Source organism: Embiotoca jacksoni, unplaced genomic scaffold, assembly GCF_022577435.1.
Source record: "Embiotoca jacksoni isolate LCO1_2020_lvr unplaced genomic scaffold, fEmbJac1.0.p SCAF_5, whole genome shotgun sequence".
NCBI classification, from domain to species: domain Eukaryota; kingdom Metazoa; phylum Chordata; class Actinopteri; family Embiotocidae; genus Embiotoca; species Embiotoca jacksoni.
The window spans coordinates 14,985,724-15,005,552 of NW_027185403.1; the positions used below are offsets into that span (position 1 = coordinate 14,985,724).

The window sequence follows — 19,829 nt, forward strand, 5'->3', positions numbered from 1 at the left end:
GGTGGTGGTGGTGGTGGTGGTGGTGTGTGTGTGTGTGTGTGTGTGTGTGTGTGTGTGTGTGTGTGTGTGTGTGTGTGTGTGTGTGATGGGGGGTGTGGGGGGTGGTTGGTGATCTGTTCCCTTGGCCAATAAAGTGGGGATTTGCGTTTGACTCTGCTCTTAAAGAAACAGATGAGCCAGCTGAACTGCAAATCTTTCTCCCTGTGTGTCAATTCTGGTTTCCACCTCAGTTCCTGTCAGACGAATATTCTGTTTCATTCGAAAAAGCCCCGATTCAATCTGTTTGGCCTCCCCTGCCTTGATTTGTCACCCTCTCTTGGTTTCCGGGTCGAGTATGTGGTGTATTTACTCACTAGCATAGGGCGAGTTGCCTGCAGATCCATTGAGGAAGTTGGGCGAGGTGCCCAGGGTTGCCATGCCAGAGTTAGCGTAGCCATTCATGCTAGTGGAGACAGAGCTGTAGCTACTCTGCTGGGGAGTGGAGCTGGGGACATAACCATGGGGGGACACACTGCTTGTACTCCTACTGTAACCTATAGACAGGAAAAGAAAGGGAGACGGAGAGAGACGAGGTGTTAGGTTGTACAGCAGATGGCAGTCAAAACTGAACGAGAAAGCCTCCATGCAGCGCTGCCAAGAGAAATTTTCTAAAAATCTTAGACAGCATATGGCAGAGCGAGAAAGCAATGAAAGTGGAGGAAGAATGATAAGAGAGAGATATAGCGACAATCCAACGACTGCAACAAGAGGCCTTTAACCTTTCTGGCTCCTCTCCAAAATTACATATATTGATAAGGCAATTAACACTAAAAGGCCTCTGCAGCTCTCCTGTAATTTATAAAGAATGAAGCCAGTATTTCTGACAGGACCTTTCTCTGCTTTATGCTTTACAGGGGCAGTGAACAGAAGGAGGACAATATAGGAAGACTATAAATACACAGTATGTCTCAGGTCCAACATGCTGACGCTGGAGGAAAAAGAAACATCTGGAATTGAACATCAGGAATTTCTCTCCTGTGCAACAAGAGCTGCTCTCACTACTGTCGTCTCACTTCTTCACTACACTTCTACCCACTACATAATTAGGTACCATCAATTCCCCGGTCGTATCTGCTCTGGATTTGGAAAGAAACTCTGGGTTACAAGTTAACCAGCTGATATCTCTTGTTTCCTTCATATCTGCAGATGTTTCCAGATGAAGATGAAGGGCCGAGGAAGCTCATTGGAATTATTGAGACACCTTCCAGAGGCCGGTCCATCCACTCTCCTCTTGTTCCCCTGATACATGTGATGAATCACCGCTGACTGCACCCACATCTCTCTCTGTCAGACAGGGGCCGACCCCGGTCTAATATACACACCCCGAGGACCCACTCATATTTCTCCATCGTACTCCATCCATGGCTCTCTTTTTCTCCATTCTTCACTCTCTCACCGTCTTTCTTTCCACCTTTCAAGTTTTCCCTGTTTCTTTCTGCTGCCCCCCTCCTCTTCCCCTCCTCCTCCTTCCTCCTCCTCCTCCCCTCCCCCTCCTCCTCCTCTCCTCCTCCTCCTTCCCTCCTTTTTCAGACTTTTTTTTTTTTTTTAATTTACTCCAAGCTCCTAAATCACCCTCTCTGAATTTCCCACATGAAAAATAAAATCTCTATTCCACGACTACATTTTTTTTTTCATTATCCATCCTGATAATGAAATAAATAAATAAATCACTGTGACTTTCCCCAAGATAATCGATTAATTGCTTCCTGATGCGGTCGCTCACCCTGATTGGCTGTTTGCGCCACCTCTGACCCAGTGAATGAGTTCACGGTCATCATGCCAGCATGGACGGAGCTGCTGCCAAGACTCGCTAGCTGGTTGTGCCCTCGTGGTACTGTTGTGTAGAGGGCCTCTGCGATATCTGCTGCTCGCTTCAGAATCATCTCCTGACAATGAAGAAGAAAAAAACACAAAAAAGAAGCTGTGGTCAGCAACAGAGGAGCGAAGAGAAGACAAGACAAGACAAGAGAAGAGAAAATATAGCCTGGAAGGAGACTTTACAGCCTCTCTTACAGAATGCTAGATTTCCACGCAAGATATTGCGCATGTAAACCGAGCAGAGCTGAGTGTTTTTTTTTTATTTTTTTATCAGTGGTCACTGGAAGTGGTGGGATTGGTTCCAGTTAATGGAGGAAAGGCTCATTAACAGATTCATCAAATCCTCAGCCTGCTTCTTCCTCCCTGCTTCGTGTTTCCATTCTCCTCTTCTCCTCCTTCAGAGTCAAGCCTTAATCCCACTTCTCCTCCTCTTCTCCATCTGCCTCTGTACTCTCCCTATCCTCCTCTCCACCCTCTACATTTAGTTTTCATTGTACTTCCTCTCCCTTCCTCTCCGGCGTACGAGATGATAAAAGCACAAACACATTCCCATGTGTGTGTTTGTGGGTTCCGGATCTTGCGTGAACCCAGCAGGGTGCTGCAGGACCAGCGGAGACGCCGCCTTAAACGCTGCCGCTGGTCCGGACCACAAACATAATTTCACCTACGATGAGACACTGATGTTTGTGTTAAAATACATGTATGTGCTTGTGTTTGTTTTGGTATGCGTGTGTGTGTGTTTACCTGGTTGTTGTGAGGCATCCCGTACAAGGCCTCCACCAGGTCTGCTGCTCTCTTTAAAATCACCTCCTACAATCAAACGCAGAAAGAAGAAGGGGATTGATCACGAGTGTGACGGCCCAAAGAGTTCAGTCACTTTTATTACATTTCACTCCTTACATTATGCTGTGAATGCAGAACAGAGAGTGCGAGAGAGGAAAAAGGCAGACGGAGGAAGGGAGAGGAAGAGAAATGGGCCTATCCCAGCACTTTGTTACTCGCTGGGCAGTTTGGGAGAGCAGAGGGAAGATACTGTTATCTGTGAATAAAACATGAGCCTAAATCTCTCTATCAGTCAAACATCTTCTACGTCTTCTCCCTCCCTTCTGTCACTGATGGATCATGAATCGAGCGTACATGATCACGCATCAATCTCATTTAACACAACATATCATCAGGTTGACGGCAATACAACTCCCTTCGTCAGCTGGGACGCACCCGTCTCCTGCCCTGTATTAACCCTGGTAATGATCCGAGTGAATAGCCCTGCATCCACTTTGTCTGATAAATGTAGAACATCATTGCTCAGGTGAAAACCGCCGAGTGGAATTTCCCACATCAAACATTTATCCTAACGTAGCGTTACCGCTTTCCCCGCGCTCATTTTCTACCGCTTACCCTCCTTTCTCTCCTCGCTCTGTCTCTATTCTTTTTTCCCTCCCTGAGTGTATGAGTGTGTGACTCCAGGCAGTCGTTATATGTGTGTGTGTGTGATGTAGACACCTACAGCCCTACGAAACCCTTTTTAAAAGTTAATGTGCCGGGGCCAGGATATATGCTGGAGGCGCGACAACCAGAAAATTGCAGCCCCCTCCCCTCCAACCTTCTCCTCGTTTCTTTCTCTCCCTCTTTCTCTCCCACTCGCGCACACACGCTGTGCGTTATACTCTCTTGAGTGTATCCCTGGCTGTGAACAAGCCCTGGAGCATGTGTGCTCTCTGTTCCGTGACACACCGCCTTTCAATCAGACCTCATATCACACACACACACACACACACACACGCAGACACATGCAGACACAGGCGAAGCCGCACAAGCAACCGTGCACATGTGGAGGCTGTCGAGCACACCCAGGACATGACGAGAGGGTCAGCAAAGCAATAAAGATTGTAGAGCGCTGTCCAAGGTGCTAAATTCACTCAATAATGGGAGCGCTGCCTCTGTGTTAACCTCCCATTACTAGCACTATCTGGGGGAGGAAGAGAGGGAGGCAGGGGGAAGAGGAGGGGGAGACAGAAAGAGGGGAGACCAGAGAGGAGGCCTGCTTGAGGTGATTGAGAGATGTAGAGGCCCTAGGAAGGTAAGTGGTTCTTTAGTATGTATGCACCGCTCCTCGCTTCCTTCTCTCTGCTTTTACTCGACGCCCCATGCCTCCCAGGGATTGCCAGATAGGTAGATGGATGGATGAAGGGAAGAAGGAGGAGGGGGTGGGGGGGGCAGGAAGAGGGGGAGGAGGAGGAGGAGAGGGGGGGGGTTACGAGGACGAGGAGGAGGAGGAGGGGAAATGAGGGAAGTATGAGGCATTAGGACACAAACAGATCTGCAGCTGGAGTGTAACGGTGTTCCGGGAGGACACGTGAAACCTCCGTCACTTCATTTGAATTATTTCTTCGCCACTCTGCACCGGACCTTCAGCGCCGTCTCCATAGGGCCTTGAAGTACTTACAGCTTGTGCATCTCCTTTTCTAACATCTCCTCACTTGTTTCTCCAAACTCCTCTCTCTCGTCTCCCTCTTGTTCTTCTCTCTATTAATCACTCTCTCGTGGTCTTGTGCCCTGTCTGTACCTATTGGTCTCTCGTTAGCGAAAGGATCTGTCCAGTAGCTAAACGCGATTAGGCAGCGCTCCAGAGTCGTTCTGATAAACAGATAAATGTGGTTAGCGCCGCGCTGCCTCCCTTGCTCTGCTGCTGTAAGGGGAGACCATTTCCTGGGCGCAGGGTCTCTTCCCGTAAAGTCAGGCCCGCAGAGACGTCAACAGGAAGAGGAACCTGATCCAGAGCAGAGCCTGGCCTCGTCTGGCAGGGCGCTCACTCATTAGCCGGCCCCAGACCCCCAGCTACACCAAAGCCTTGGCTAAACACCCAGCAGTCTGGCTACTCCAGCGCTCCCTCCTCAATGTGACTGCCGGACTATTAGCTACAGCTCAGTGTGGGGGCTGTTTTCAGCTGGACGGTGGATCCCAGCATACAGAGATTGAACAGGCAGTGTCATATATCCAGTTTTTTCCCCTCCTTAGTGTGTGTGCAAGGGTTGGTTGAGAATGCCCTCGCAAAACGTGCCACTTTCATGAAATATATTCTCAGTGAGTTTATCTAGTTTAAAAACTGGCTGATAAACACCCCCAATGAGACTTTGCCAGCGTAGCCAGTGTGTGCCCCTCTCCTGCCCCTCTCTAATGATTGAGGCCAACACTTGAGAGAAGTGTGGTCAACAAACTGTTATTACCTCAATAAAGGCACAAATCAATAGAGCTGAAATGAACAACCAGGCCTGCCAGCTACCGCTGTTCATTTAGAAGAGAAAGAGACACCACCAAGCGAGAGGGAATGAGGAGGAGAGGAGAGGAAAAAGAGATGGATGGATCCAAAGATATTTAGAGAGATGCAGGGGGTTGATAGGCTAAAGACCAGGACTCACCGGGACAAGTCTTGTATCCACCAGACATGACACACAGCGAGGACAAGTGATTTCTCTATCTACCTTCTGCATCTACCTGGGCTCTCCATCTCTGCCTCGTGGTGACTTCCCTCCACTGTGTGTGTATTTGTGTGTACGTACAGGAATAGAGAAGTGTGTATGTGCGTTTCTATAAGTTGTGTGTGTGTGTGTGTGTGTGTGTGTGTTTGTGTATGCTGCTTTCTGGATATGTGTGTGTGTGCTGGAAGTAATAAAGTCCACCCGGGGTTGACTTCGATCCACTGACCCAGCAGGAGGTAAGACTGGACAGCTATGATGGATCACCTAACCTGCTTCTGCCTCTCTCTTCCTCTCTCCCCTCAACCTCCTTTCCTCCCTCACTCCCTCTTTTCCTCCCTCCATCTATTCCTTTCCACTCCCACTTTGCCAGTCTAAATGACCTTATACTCCGTGGAAGGATGAATAGACCTGCTTGTGCATTCGTTGCACAAATAAAGTATTTGTTTGAACAGAAAATGACCATGAACGTACGATTAAATGTTTATGTGCATACTACATAGTTTCATGTATGGTCCACTGTCTATAGCACACACTTATTCCTTTTGTGTGTGAGGTCATGCTGCCATGTATATCTATGCACGCCATGGAACTCAAGAAGTTGTCAATACATCTCTGTACCAGAGTTACCAAAACAAATCCCTATAAAATAATTGAACTACATGAGGAGGAGTGGAGGCAGAGTACCTTGGGTAATCTCTCCTGGTCTCCGGGGTGTCTGGGGATGACCTTCTGTAACCTCTGGAAGCCGTAGTCTATGGTTGGCTCGTTCAGCGCTAAGCAGAAACAGAGAGAGAGAGAGAGAGAGAGAGAGGGGGGAAAAAAAGAGAAATGGTTATTGCTTGATTCTTAATAATGAAAACAACTACTGCTCACGAGCAACTGAGAGATACAGCAAGAGAAACAAGTGATGGTAGACATGACTGAATCAAGCACGGTTTTACATGAATATTTCAACATTAAACTAAACACGCTGAAAATGTGGGTGTTCTCTATTAAGTCTGGTGTGTGTCTTTGTTTGCCTGTGATGTAATGAATCTCTCTCTGTCGCCAGCTTTGGTGGTTAATAAAAAGACTGTCAGGAATCAGGCAGAGGGAATGTGTGTTTGTGTGCATGCATGTGTATGCGTGTCCTGTGGTCTTGCGTTGATCAGCGACTAATATAAGCAATTACAGAGCTTGGTTCCAATATAACAAAGGCTTGATCGCTCCGGGGAACAAGCTAAACACACACACACACACACACACACACACACACACACACACACACACACACACACACACACACACACACACACACACACACACACACACACACACACACACACAGAGACTCAGATCATCCAGGCAGCAGGGAGAAAGCACTCTCTCTGCATGCTGTGGTCGTGCTACGGTAATTGAATACGAGAAGATTTACCATGAATATTTAAACATTAGAATAAATACAATGAAGATCTGAGGCTTATAGTACAAACACTTCAGAGGAGGATTGTTGGATAAGTGCTCTCTCCACATAATTCATTCCTAATGTACTGTCTCTCGCTCGCTCTCCTCTGCCTTTTACCCTCCTCTCCCCTGTTTGTGGGCTGCCTGAGAAGTCAGTGCAGTCTTGACTACTTTTCTGAGTCTCTGAGATGCTGCTCCTGCACAGAGTTTGCGGCCGTGCATGTGTGCATTCGTACTTGTATGTGTGCTGGGAAGAGAAAGAAAAGGAGGCATTATGCGTGAGAACCGTCTGTATGTGTTTGTGCCGTCCGTCTGTTTCCCCTGTGGGTCGCAGCTTGGACGTTTCCTGAGGGCTGATGCCCTGCTCGCCTCACATCTGAGCAGCCAGGCTGACTAGGCGGCCCCCAGAAAAAAGGCCCCTAGAGGCTATGAGTACAAGCTGTCCTGCTGGACCTCTAGTGACTTCCACCAGGGCTCCTCCTGAACCGCCCGCTCAAACACACAAACTGAAAAAAGAGAGCACAGGAGCAAGAAGAGGTGATACTCTATTTTGGCAACACAAACGTATTTGGACAGCTTTCCCAGCGGACAGTTCCAGTAATCCATAAGAGTGAATGAAAGGAAAGGTGAATAGCTGGAAGCAAAGGCGGTTACAGAGAGGAGAAAGTGCTCGTCGAGATGCCAGAGGCAGGCTCAGCTTCGGGAGAATGACACACATTACAGGCCAGCTGGTCCACTGATAAAATAAGCCAAAACAATGAGATGATCACATGCAACAAATAAAGTATGAATTATTTCCGAGGACAAATATTTGACATTACTTCCCTATTCTCTGATCTCTCTAAAGCCTTAAGGAGGATTTGCCCTGGATTAGGCCTGCAGTCTGAGGAGGGGATTGTTCCGACAACATCCTCTCTTTCGTCTCAAAGGCTTTTGTTTTTATGATGAATTTTTTTATCAGTTCTCCACAATGTGCCAAATGAGCCTCGAGTGAACAATAGCATAAAAACTCCAAGACATGCACAGATACCCCCATTACAAATAAAGAGACAATTTTGGTAATTGAGAGAGGAAGTCATATTGTCTCGTTTTCAAGGACCATAAACCAGAGGAGGAGTATGTGGGGGACAACGCACATCTCTAACTACCTGGCTGTGTCTCTTCGGGGATTATGTTGGCTTTTTATGCCCTTATATCCATGCTCAATATCTCACATTTCACACCAGGAATTAGTGCAGGAAGAAAATGAAAAAAAACGAAACAAAAAAAACCTCTTCTGCCTCGAAAGAGCAGTGGTGTGCTGCAACACTCCAGGATTCAAAGCACACTCTCCTATACAGGTATATTTATAATCCTTAGCTGTCACTCTCCAGAAGAGCAAATCAAAGCCAGTAAAACATAACTGCCATAAATAAATGAATAGATGAGCAACAGCCCTGGACTGGAGGGATTCACCTAGCAATCACCCACATCAGATCAGATCAATGCTCATGGAAATTTCATGAAGCCCAGAATCCACATCGCTTCATATTTCACTATAATAACCCACAGAGCCGCAGGGGGAGTGTGTATGAAGGGGTGAGGGGGGGGGGGGTAAGAGAAGCAGGAGAGGAGGCCAGGGTGGAGGGGAGGTAAAGGGGGTGTTGGAGGTATGAGCTGGAAGGGTGGGGTAAAAGGGGGTGGATGTTTGGGGCGCAAAGAGTAGGAGGAGGAGGGATAATTGAGAGGTCAGAACAGCCGAGTTGTCCTGGAAACACAGACGGGGAGGAGGAGAGATGAAGGAGGAGGGGAAACACCAGTCAGCGTCCAGTTGCCTTGTCTCCTTCTCCTCCCGTGTCACAACACTGTGTGTGTGAGGAGGTGAGTGGGTAGTGTACTTGCAGGGTTAGGTAATTGGCTCTGAGGCTTGATGTTAACACCTTAACAGGCCCTCAGACAGTGGGTAAGGAGATGATCATATCACAACCTTCTGTTTCTCTCCCTTTCTCACTCCCTACTCCTTCATCTCCCCTCCTCTTTCCCTCCTCCTCCTCACATCCCTCTCTCTCTCCCTCCCCCGTCCTTCCCTCCCCTCTGCAGTCTCCAGTGCTCAGGTGTGATCTCATAAGCGCTGCCTGGCGATCGATGCCGCCAGTGGCAGGGGGTTCAATAGCCCTGAATTACGGCTTCATTTCTGCCCCTCCCCCCACCATTCCCACCTCCTCACACAGATGAGAGCTGCCCCCCTCCCCCTTACACACACACACACACACACACACACACACACATACGCACACGCACGCACACGCACACACACACACACACACACACACACACACACACACACACACACACACACACACACACACACACACACACACACACACCAACTACTCGCAATCCAGATCAATACCTTACAATCTAATTTTTATCCATTTTTCCATAAACCCTGAGATTGCGTTTATTTGCAGAATCCGACAAGCTAAATAAAGCATCGCTTGAACATGTCAGGGAGACTAATGCATGGCTGGAAATTCATACACAGAAAACAGATGAGTAGAGCTTTTTGCTCCTAAAGGAAGGGAGAGGCTGAGCCTAAGAGAGGTGGAGAAGGAGGGAAAGATGGAGGTGCAGCGGGAGCGCTTAGAGATTCTACAAATCAATGGAGGTGTGGATGTTACTACAACCTAAGCTCTAATTATCTGTTGCAAAAAGTGCATGTCGACAGTTAACAATACCTGACAGCACGGGAGAATGTAAATTTGAAAAAAATCTGGATGAAAAGTGTGCGCTTGAATTAAGATATAAGAAAACACAAGAAATCATTCCCTCTGGTGAACGCTGCTCATTTCAGCAGGGTATAAAATAATCTACATTTGAAATTCATTTACATCATCATCATGGAGCAGATGCTCCTGTAATAAGAGCGGAGCATGCTAAAGAGGGGAGACAAGCCACATGGTGCAGAAAATTAATCTCAATCTCAAATAGAGGTGTGAATTTCCTCGCAGTTAAGACTGTCTGCAGTAAATGTTGAATGTCTGCAGCTATCTCAGCTGGCCTTGTCTCCAGCTGTAGACCAGCCATTTTAATCAACAGCAGGCATCCACCCAAGCTCAATAAAAGACAGCATTCACAAACAGGAGCAAGACAGGTAATTGACCAGCTCGTGGTTGCACCCTACTTTTATTGCCAGATGACTACACGCCGCATTTGTGCATCTGTGATGTGTGAATGTGCTCATGCATAACTGTAGGTGTTTCACGTGTACATGAATGTTGAATATATCTGGAAGTCTATGTTAACTTTATTTGTGGAGAAAAAAACATGCTTTGGATCCTCTCACTGATCATCACACATATTGCACCAAAATTATAATAAACACAACCAGCCTCACATATCCTAACAAAAGCACTATCTAATTAAACCAATCTTTCTAAGTGTGTCACACGAACAGATTTCCTCAGCGTTCAATTACAGCTATCACATATCAAAAATGTACAGAGCATGTTCATGCTTACAACATTTACTTTGACATCATCTGCGCTTCCCTCCAGTGTCTGTAGTGTATAAAATGACAGACAACTGACAGTCCTTCCTCCAGTCCTGAAACTAATTTGGAGCACAGAGGTAGGCACACAGACGGAGAGAGATGTCAGCAGCAGCTGGTTTAAATTCTGTTCTTGACTTTTGTCTTTTCCCCTCGCTGTTCCCGCTCCTCCTCGCTGCAACTGAGTGATGTTTCCTACACACCTAATCTGCACTCAGAGCTGAAAAACTACCCCTAATGTTTGTGCGTGCATGTGTGCGGATGCATGTCGGTGCGCACGGTGCCAGCCTTAATGTGAGCCAGCAGAGCCTTTTAATATCAGCAGAAGCTGTAGAGGAAGCACTAAGGAGACAAGGCTGCATACTGAGGAGGGAGGGATTGCCTTTTGAACGACAAGGGTGATTCATCAACTCCCCCAATCTATGGCCAGTATCCCCGTGTCACACGCACAAACACATACACACACATACACAGGCCCCTACTGGTGGGGTATTATCACATAATATTGCATGGAGAAAAGAAAAGGGAGAGCTTCCCTGATGAATGTTACAAAGACAGCAATCCAGTAAAAGGTGATACACAACCAAACATGGAGATGCATTTGTACAGGGGAGAGGAGGATGAGGGGGTGTGTGAGGGGGCGGGGGGTGGGCAATGACCTGATAATGAGAGGGAGAGAGGTAGAGGGGGTAGAGAGGGAGATTAGGGAGAGCTCTCAGCCCCAGAGGTGGGTAAGGCAGAGGGCAGAGAGAGGAACAGAAGGGGGATAAGGGGATAAAAAGACAGAGGAAGAGCAGGGAATGAAAAAACAACAACATTCTTTTATTCTTATCAGTGGATAGCTTAATTGCCTTTGATGAGTCTAATTGGAGCTTTCTGAAGACTAATGGCAGAGGAGTCCTCAGAGACGGCAGAGGACACATTACTGTAATAACTTCTCTCTGCATCTCCTCTGCACCAAAAGTCCCCTCCTTGTCTCTTCTGTCCAGAGCTCCAGCTGAATCTCTTTTTTTTTTTTTTTTTTCCCCCTCATTTGGTCGTGGCTGGTTTGGGAGTATCAATAATCACGCAGAGGAGGGTGGGGGGGTAATAAACCTATAGATAGGGTTATATGTGTGTGAGTGTGTGTTGGGTATGTTTGCAAAGCAGCAGTAGCAGCAGTATTGGGTATGTGTTGACTTAATTAGGTCTGTGAGCTGCTCGCTTTCCTCTCCTCAGCAGAAGTTGATTAGCAATGCCAGCTGTCCCCAATGTAATTCCGAGCGTGGATGTGTGTGTAATATATGAGTATATGCATGTCTGCTAGTGTGTTGATGTTAGTGTGTGTATGTGCTAGCTGCCAGCTGCCACGCGGTGCTGCCAATCCTCTATGATTAGTACCCACTGGCAACTGGGCTCAAACTGGTGCCAAACAGACCCAGGAGGGCAACATGGCCGATGGTAATCCTCCATCCCTCTCTCCCCTCCTTCTCCTCTCTCCTCTTTCTCATCCACCTCTCTGTCTCTGCACTCACATCAATTGCTTTTTTTTGCTCCAACTGCTCTGCTCATCCTCCCCCGTCATTCCCTGCCTCTCACTCAAGAGACCAAATGTGAGCAGGTTCCTCCTCGCGAGCAGAAAGTACAATGATAAAAAGGGCTGATAAAGGAGCAATGTGAGAGGTACAAATACCCACTGAGGGTACAGAGCAGGGCCTGAAGTGAAGTGTGTGAAAAGTAGAACTGGGATCGATGCCTCGACACGGTTGACTGTGTCACCGTGAAGATGCCAGCGCTTGGCAAGCAGCATCACAGTGTGCGTGTGTGTTCGGCTCCTCGTGGATGACCTCTTGCTGCCTCTCACCTGTTGAGATTCTTCTATGTGCCTCCGTAGAAGCCAGGAGGCAGGGAGAGGGAAAGCAAGAGAGGGATGAATTCATTCAAAAGAAGCAAGTTTTGAATAAGTGAATGTGACAAGGTGAAAGAGTGGAGGGCTGGGAAGCGATAGGGCGTTTATGCATACGGTTCCCACATGTCTGGCACATTAAAAGGCTGCGTCCACACATATACACACCTACACACACTTATATACACACAGCTCTATGAGTTTGGCAGACTGCACGCTGTTGGACAGCTCTGGCATGGCAAAGGCTGCCCACCCATCTGCCCTCTGTCTTAGTAATGCAGTTACTTGTCAATGTGCATGTGTGTACTTGGAGTACATTTATATGTAAAAAAAAAACAACAACAGGCATTCATATTGCAGTCTTTCACATAAGCGCACACAAACAGAGTCCTAACTGTGACGTACGGACGTGGCTTCTGTCCATGCTCAGTAATTAGGACACACACAAGATGCAGGAAATGCATGCTGGTGATGTGACGCACACGTACGCTCTCACGATTGTGATTTTGTCAAATGTTGGCAATTCCAGCCGGGGCTTACAACCTAAGTCTATCAGTGGTTGAGATTACAGACAGATTTATGTGATTCACAATCTCCCAGAGGACCTGTGGCCTCGCATTGGTTAATCACCGCTTCACATTCACTCTCTCTGCCGCTCTTTTCACCGCAGAGCTATAACTCTGTACTCTGATGTAACACTCGGGCTATTCATGCGCCTGCACTCGCCGTCAAAAAAAAACAAAAAAACATCACACTCTCCGCGCAGACCTCGTCCTTTCCGAATCACGCTTTCGACAGGGTTAACTCTCAATAATCCCTCCAATCAAAAGGTTAAACCTCCCTCTGACCTTCACCTGCTTCATAAAAGAGGGCAAAGACTTTTCCTGCTCTGATCAGCGGGCTGAATTATCGAGTCATGTTATTGAATTTTAAATTGTTTAGCATGCACGTTTCTCTCCCGGAACAGCGTTGAGAGATGTCAGATTATAAACTGTTCACTACATCACCGTTATCAGATATTGCAATAAAGTGAGACTTAATAAAACGTAAAGCCGGTGTGTGAAAGAAATGTGATGTGATTATGGCATGTTTTCACACGTGCTATGTTCATACGTTGCTCAGAGAATTGAAAAAAAAAAAAAAAAAAAAAAATCAGCGAGACATTTGCATTAGATAAGTCAGCAGACTGGTAGATTGGGGCGGTGTAGGTCGGTAGGTAGGTAGGTAGGTAGGTAGGTAGGTAGGTAGGCAGGTAGGTAGGTAGGTAGGTAGGTAGGTAGGTAGGTAGGTAGGTGTTAGTGCGTGTAGATGGTACCTGTGTAGATGAAGCGTCCAGGTGTGCCTTTGCAGAACTGTTTGGATTTGTAGGACAGTGTGACCTCCACCACCCCGGGGATGTGTCTGGGTGGAGTTTGCACACGAATGGCATGGGGGGTGATCAGCTACAGAGAGAGCAGAGAGGGCGGGCAGATTAATGCAGTGAAACTTCACATCTAAACATGCACTCGAGGGACTATTCTCGGCTCGTCTCAGACCTTTCCTTTGCAGCTTTGCAGTTTCTTTCTTTGTATAATAAGCCTGAAAATGATGTGTTAGCGCTAAAGCCCTCAGGTGGCCTCGTAGCCCGAGGCAATGTCACTGTGAGGCTTAGGATGGTTATCAGTGCAGACATGGACTCTGTAAGAAGGGTTCAAAAGCAGTTATCTGTTTATGAATAAAACCCACTTTCCTCTGCATATGTCTATTGAGTATAAGTAAACGTATAATATGCCTGTCTCTGCTGCCCCTGTCTCTGTGTCTGTCAGCTGAAGCTGTCTGGCTGCCGTTAGCCACATTAAAGCACCACTGTGTCTTAAACAGGCTCACTTAGTGTGGTTGATGAGCCCACTCACCATGTATGTGTGTGTATGCTGAAGGGTCTTTGAAGGAAAACGGTAACAAGACAAAACACAGATGAGACCTCGCTGAGTGCTCGTTTTCTGCACGCCATAGTGAACTAGCACTCAAAGCTAGCGGTGCTCAAAAGCTATCAATGATGCTGCCAGCGCTTTGTGTGTGTGTGTGTGTGTGTGTGTGTGTGTGTGTGTGTGTGTGTGTGTGTGTGTGTGTGTGTGTGTGTGTGTGTCTGTGTGTGTTGTTCTAACTGTCCCTTTCATTGCTCACTTAGGTAGGCTTTCATTCTACCATTGTCTGGCCCCACTCACCTCTCAGCGAGATAATATAGGAGCTTTTTATAGAATTATTCCTTTACTAAAGAGAAAGCTGTTTAGCTGCGCCGCTCACTGACCTTCAATTTCACACATACACTACATTTACATTTTAGTCATGTGGCAGATGCTCCTTACAAAGAGATTCATACTGTACAATGTGCACATATTTCAAGAAGGCAGATACTAACATAATAAAAGACAGGAAGGGAGGTGAGCAGAGATATGACAGAAATAAGAGCCGGCGCAGAGAGAAGTGAGAGCGGGCTACTGTTCACATTGTGAAATATTTCTGATATGCACATAGAGGGCTGCAATTAATTACTGCTTTCATTGTCAATTAATCAATTTATTATCATTTAACTTGATTACATTCTTAGTCTATACAATATATATAATTCATTACAAATGCAAGTTTCGAGAAACAGTTTTTATTTTTAGTTTGCTTATTCTCTAAAATGAATTAAATTACAGTGACATAAAAAAAAAAGTTTTTTTTTTTTTTTTTTTTTCTTTCCCCTTTTGAACAATAGTAACCAACTCATGTTAATGTATGCAGTGTGGACTATTGCAAAAGCTGTGGTCTCTAACCTGAGGGGTCACAAACTGAAATAAAACTATTTGCTGGAGCTGCTCTCCACTCATGCCCACGCCAAGGCCATAACCTATGACAGGAGGTCATATTGGTTCATTATAAGAGGCTCCAAGCCCAAACATTTGGAGACGCTGGTTTTCAGCTCAGTAGGAAAGCCTTTATTTTATATTTTAAGATTGCAAAGTGTATACATATGCTCATGTGCACATGTGCAGATGGTGACTAACCTCACTCCAGACTAGCATGGTTCCAAAGATGACTTGAAGGCCGTCAAAGAAGTTGTCCCCGATGATGATGACTGTTGCGCCCCCTGTGGTCCAGCCTTCACTGGGGCTGATGGCTTTGATGCTGGGGGTTGCTGGAAAATTTACAGACGTAATAGATTAGACGCTAACGAACCTAATGACGGCCCAGAAAGGTTATTGCTATTGGCACCATGTACAGTCCGCTCTCTTCTTTTCCATTCCATCTATCTCTCTCTTTCACTCACACTCACACACACACACACACACACACACACACACACACACACACACACACACACACACTTACACTTACACTTACACACACACACACACACACACACACACACACACACACACACACACACACACACACTTACACTTACACTTACACACACACACACACACACTTACACTTACACACACACACACACACACACACACACACACACACACACACACACACACACACACACACACACACACATCACATCACCTCTCGCCTCTCTCCCAGGGGTCGGGGGCGACCGAGGAATACTAATCAGAGTGATTATACGCACCCCGTTATTAAACATCACCCCTGCCCTGTGTGTGAGGGCAGCGGCGGTGCGCTTGTTTTATGACACGTGGCAAAGCGTGCGGGCGTGTAAATGTCAGGTGTGCTCAGTGTCTGATCAAAGGCCACGCGACCGGGGAACAGAGCAGAGCCAACAGTAGCTCTGCCCTCTGAATACGCTGCCTTCATTAACCAAACACTTAGCTCTTGCTCAGCTGTCTGTTTCGTATATCTGTGGCGCAGCTCAGCCATCTCAGCGCCTGGCCACGGAGCGTATAACCACATTGGCTCATTTCAGCTCCTTCTGTGTATATTTGTAATGCGTTTTGTAAGCTTTGATGTTTTCCCTTAAAGCATATTCTTTGCATCTTATCGGACAAAGTACATGGAATAACAACAATAAAGCACATTTTCAATAACTGCTCTTCAATGTGCTTTTTGACCTTATCTGCTGGTGTTATGTGCTTGGAGATTACTGGATATGATTGAAGAAAAGAACAGCATTGGGAAAATACATGTTTATACAAGCTAAATCTCCTCTCCTTAACAGATATGCAGCTTGTCAGACATGCTGTAATTCTGTAAAGCGGTATAATCCACTTTAGACTAGGCTGACTTTTTTCCCTGCAGCCTAGCCTTTGCTCTCTGCCTGACTCCTTGTTCTGTTGATCCTCCCCAACAAGCTGGAATGATATTTAGCCCCCCGATACGCCTGCAGAGATCAGCGTTCACCAAGCAGCAATCTGTGGCCGTAATCATGGCCTAAGATGCCTCCTTTTCACAGCCGCTGATAATATGTGCGCTCCATGTGCATGTGTGGATGTGTGTGTGTGTGTGTGTGTGTGTGTGTGTGTGTGTGTGTGTGTGTGTGTGTGTGTGTGTGTGTGTGTGTTGTGTGTGTGGATTAACCAGATGGTGGAACGTGAATCCATGTGATAGGATTATACTTTGGGGTGTTCCTCGGTGCCATCTGTTCAACTCTATGCACTGCTCATCTATTACTCCCTGAAATGGGCCCCAAAGTTGTGTATCCTGCACACAAACTCCACATACATTAGACAGAGAAGGAGAGAGGGAAAACAAAAAGAAACCACTGTCTTAGCATTTCATCTTTTCTTTATACGGTCATGCACTTTGTACCCCTTCCTCTCATCGTGCCTACATCTCTCCATGTCCCCCTCTGTTCTGTTCTCTCGCTCCTCTCTTGTTCCTCCTTTTAACTCCCGTCATCAGGAGAACAGAAAATCAGAGAGGAGGAAATTCCCAAACAAATCTCTCTGACACAGGGAACATCTGCTCTTCTTCTTTCTGTGTAAGATCCAAGTCTCGCTGACGTCTCCAATATGTCTTGTCTTTGCAAACTTTTCCAATCATCTGTGAGACCAGTCGCAGGGACAAGTGGTCCACCTTGCCTCTGGAGAGTAGTGATTAGAAAGACTTAACCATAACATTCAATCTTAACGCAATCTAGTATGGGCCATCATGTAAATCCCTTTTTAGTATTTTGTCATTATCATCCCTGAGGTTGACTTTCCTCAAAGAAAAAAATATGTTTCTCTTATTCAATGTCTGGGAAATCGAAATGAGAAAATAACTGGATTAGGGACTTGGGAATCAGTGCAGGCTCCTAAATCATGTGCACATGTCATTATGAAGTATTAAAGGTTTTGGTTTGACTGCATGCGGGGGTGTGTACGTGTGTGCATGGGCTCTTTTTGTGTGCGTATGGGTGTGTTTGAAAACCTGAGGGATGGGGAGTGATGGAGGGCTGGAGGATAAAAGCAGGTCTCCGAGGAAATAAAGCCAGTGTTGGCTTTAAGCAGAACAGACCTCATAAGACACATAGTGCTTATGCGAGGCAGAGTAGAAGGCCCAGAGGCAGAGACCTGAGGGGAGCAAGCCACAAGGGAGAGACGAGAGACTCACTAGCTACCACTCACTCCTCTCTCAGCTCAAGTTAGAAACCCTACAAGAGAGGAAAGTGAGAATTCGGGAGGAAACAGGCGAGAGATAAGAAAGAAAGCAGGTTTGAGGGGAATAGAGTGGAGACAGAAGACGGGTTGAGTGCGGAGCCAGACGGAGGGGGAAGGGGATGAGAGAGGGAGGGAGAGGAGGGGAGTCAAAGAGAGAGAAAGAAAGTGAAGAAGACAAAGAAAGCTGGGAGTGAGAAAGCCCTGGGTGTTTTGTTCCTGCTTTTAATACCGTGTTCCAGGTAGGATGGTGTTCCTTCCGAGGGGTCCAGTCTTCGAGCTCGGCGCCCGTGTTTGGAGTTGTTGTGCACAAACATGTTGTCGGAGACGGCCAGGACGTGACCCTCCACGCTCACCGTAGTCGACACAACCACCTGAGAAAGAGAAAATCCAATGAAATGAAGGATCTAGAGGAATAACAATAAACATCACACTGACACAGATGCTTACAGTTTGGATGTTGTTGTGCTCACTGAACAGCTTATGGACAGGGCATTGTGAGTTTTTGTAAAATCCTATGTGGCTTAAGTGCAGTTTTATTTTGAAGTAAACATGACAGCGTTTCTAGCGTGAGATTAACAAGTAACATTTCAACATTTCATAAAAACTTTAAACTTTTCTATAAAGTTTAGCACCTGTTCTATTTTATGAGCAGATTATGTTGCAGCTTTACTTCCTTGTGTTTTTGTGGACTTGTGCTTGGAAAGAAGGGAGAAATTTCATTGGTTACATTTATTTTTTTGTTTTTGATTTATGTCACATTACTTTAAACCTGGAATAACTGATTGTTTTCAGCACTTGTGAAAATAGCGGTAAATAAATATATCTATATATATATAGATATATATATAGATATATAAGGATATCAAATTTTGCTAAAAGTTGCTTAAGTTACTATTTGCCTATTTACACAGAAGAATTATCCATGACTGTTACATACATAAAGAAAAATTATACATGACTGTTGAATTTGCCTATTTATACATTCAACAGTCATGGATAATTCTTCTTTTAGCCATGTTTTGGTCTCTAGCAACACCGAAGACAAATGTCAGGTCCTTTAGCTACTTAATGCTCCACCTTATTTACCAGCTCCTCACTACCTGTGTATGTCTGATGTTTGGTGCTGCGCAGCCAGTGGTCACAGAAAACAATGCTACAAGAGTGATAAAAGTCACCCAAAACTGTAAAGTTGTCAAAATAATGAGCTGAAATATGCTAAAACACTGTAGAGCTGTCTAATGCAGACTTGGATTCAATTCGAAAAGTGCTCCCCTTGCACATTTCACACAGCTATTGATATATTTTTATTGAAACATTTTTAGCTAATAACCCCATTCAACAAATGTAAAGTGATTATATATTAACTTGTAAGTTTTTTTTAATTTCTATACATAAATCTACTAATTGGAAAAGGAGTTTGTCAAAGCAGGTGTTGTGAGCCAAGTGTAGTTTGTTGAGGCCATGTTGGCAGGGCCTTTAGTAGCTTTGTTCATGGTGTTACACAAGCACTTTGTCTCTTCAACTGCAGGTATGTGGGTTTCCAAATTAATATTTTGTTGTAATACTTGAATTTATTTGATTATTCGTTGATTTTAGGACATTTATCTTTTTGTAATGTTAGTACAAACTATGCTCTTTTGCTGCTGGACTTTTCCCCTCAGAGACACCCTGTGACTGCTTTGCTATGCTCTACAAGCAAGCAGGGAGGGTTTGTTGTGGCTTTCTCTGCCGTCTTGCAATAATATGATAAAAGACAGTTAACAGGAAGTGTGGTTCTTGTCCACTGTACAAATGGTGTGAGGTCCATTACATATTGTTTCCATTTGGACAATTGCGTGTCACCTGAAAACGCCTCATGTCTCGAGGGTTCCCTGCATTCTTCAGGCAGTTCTGGTTACACTTCAGGAAGAATTTGAGGAAGAACCTGCGTATACAGAAAAAGAGAGACAGAGAGAGAATCTGATGAACATCTGTGAGTCATTGAAAGTAGTATGAGCAACTTCAATAAAACACAAAATACAAATGAAAAAAATAAAACAGCGGTGGCAGACAAGGCTCATACA

General features: G+C 45.8%; 1 protein-coding gene and 1 long non-coding RNA gene across 3 annotated transcripts in view; one reads left to right on the forward strand and one right to left on the reverse strand.

The window, feature by feature from the left end:
- ebf1a (EBF transcription factor 1a) overlaps positions 1 to 19,829 on the reverse strand; it is a 55,941-nt gene that overhangs the window by 6,514 nt on the left and 29,598 nt on the right. For both annotated transcript variants that reach the window (XM_069170398.1, XM_069170397.1), the window contains exons 7-14: positions 19,609 to 19,690; positions 17,996 to 18,137; positions 15,223 to 15,353; positions 13,509 to 13,635; positions 6,021 to 6,109; positions 2,602 to 2,667; positions 1,763 to 1,925; positions 354 to 533 (exon numbers count right to left, since the gene is read on the reverse strand). In XM_069170398.1, coding sequence (XP_069026499.1) covers positions 354 to 533; positions 1,763 to 1,925; positions 2,602 to 2,667; positions 6,021 to 6,109; positions 13,509 to 13,635; positions 15,223 to 15,353; positions 17,996 to 18,137; positions 19,609 to 19,690 — 980 coding nt within the window. The remainder of the gene's footprint in view (positions 1 to 353; positions 534 to 1,762; positions 1,926 to 2,601; positions 2,668 to 6,020; positions 6,110 to 13,508; positions 13,636 to 15,222; positions 15,354 to 17,995; positions 18,138 to 19,608; positions 19,691 to 19,829) is intronic.
- Positions 575 to 1,720, forward strand: LOC138210948 (uncharacterized). Its single transcript, XR_011179300.1, has 2 exons — positions 575 to 1,086; positions 1,186 to 1,720. It is a non-coding gene; the product is annotated as an uncharacterized lncRNA (long non-coding RNA).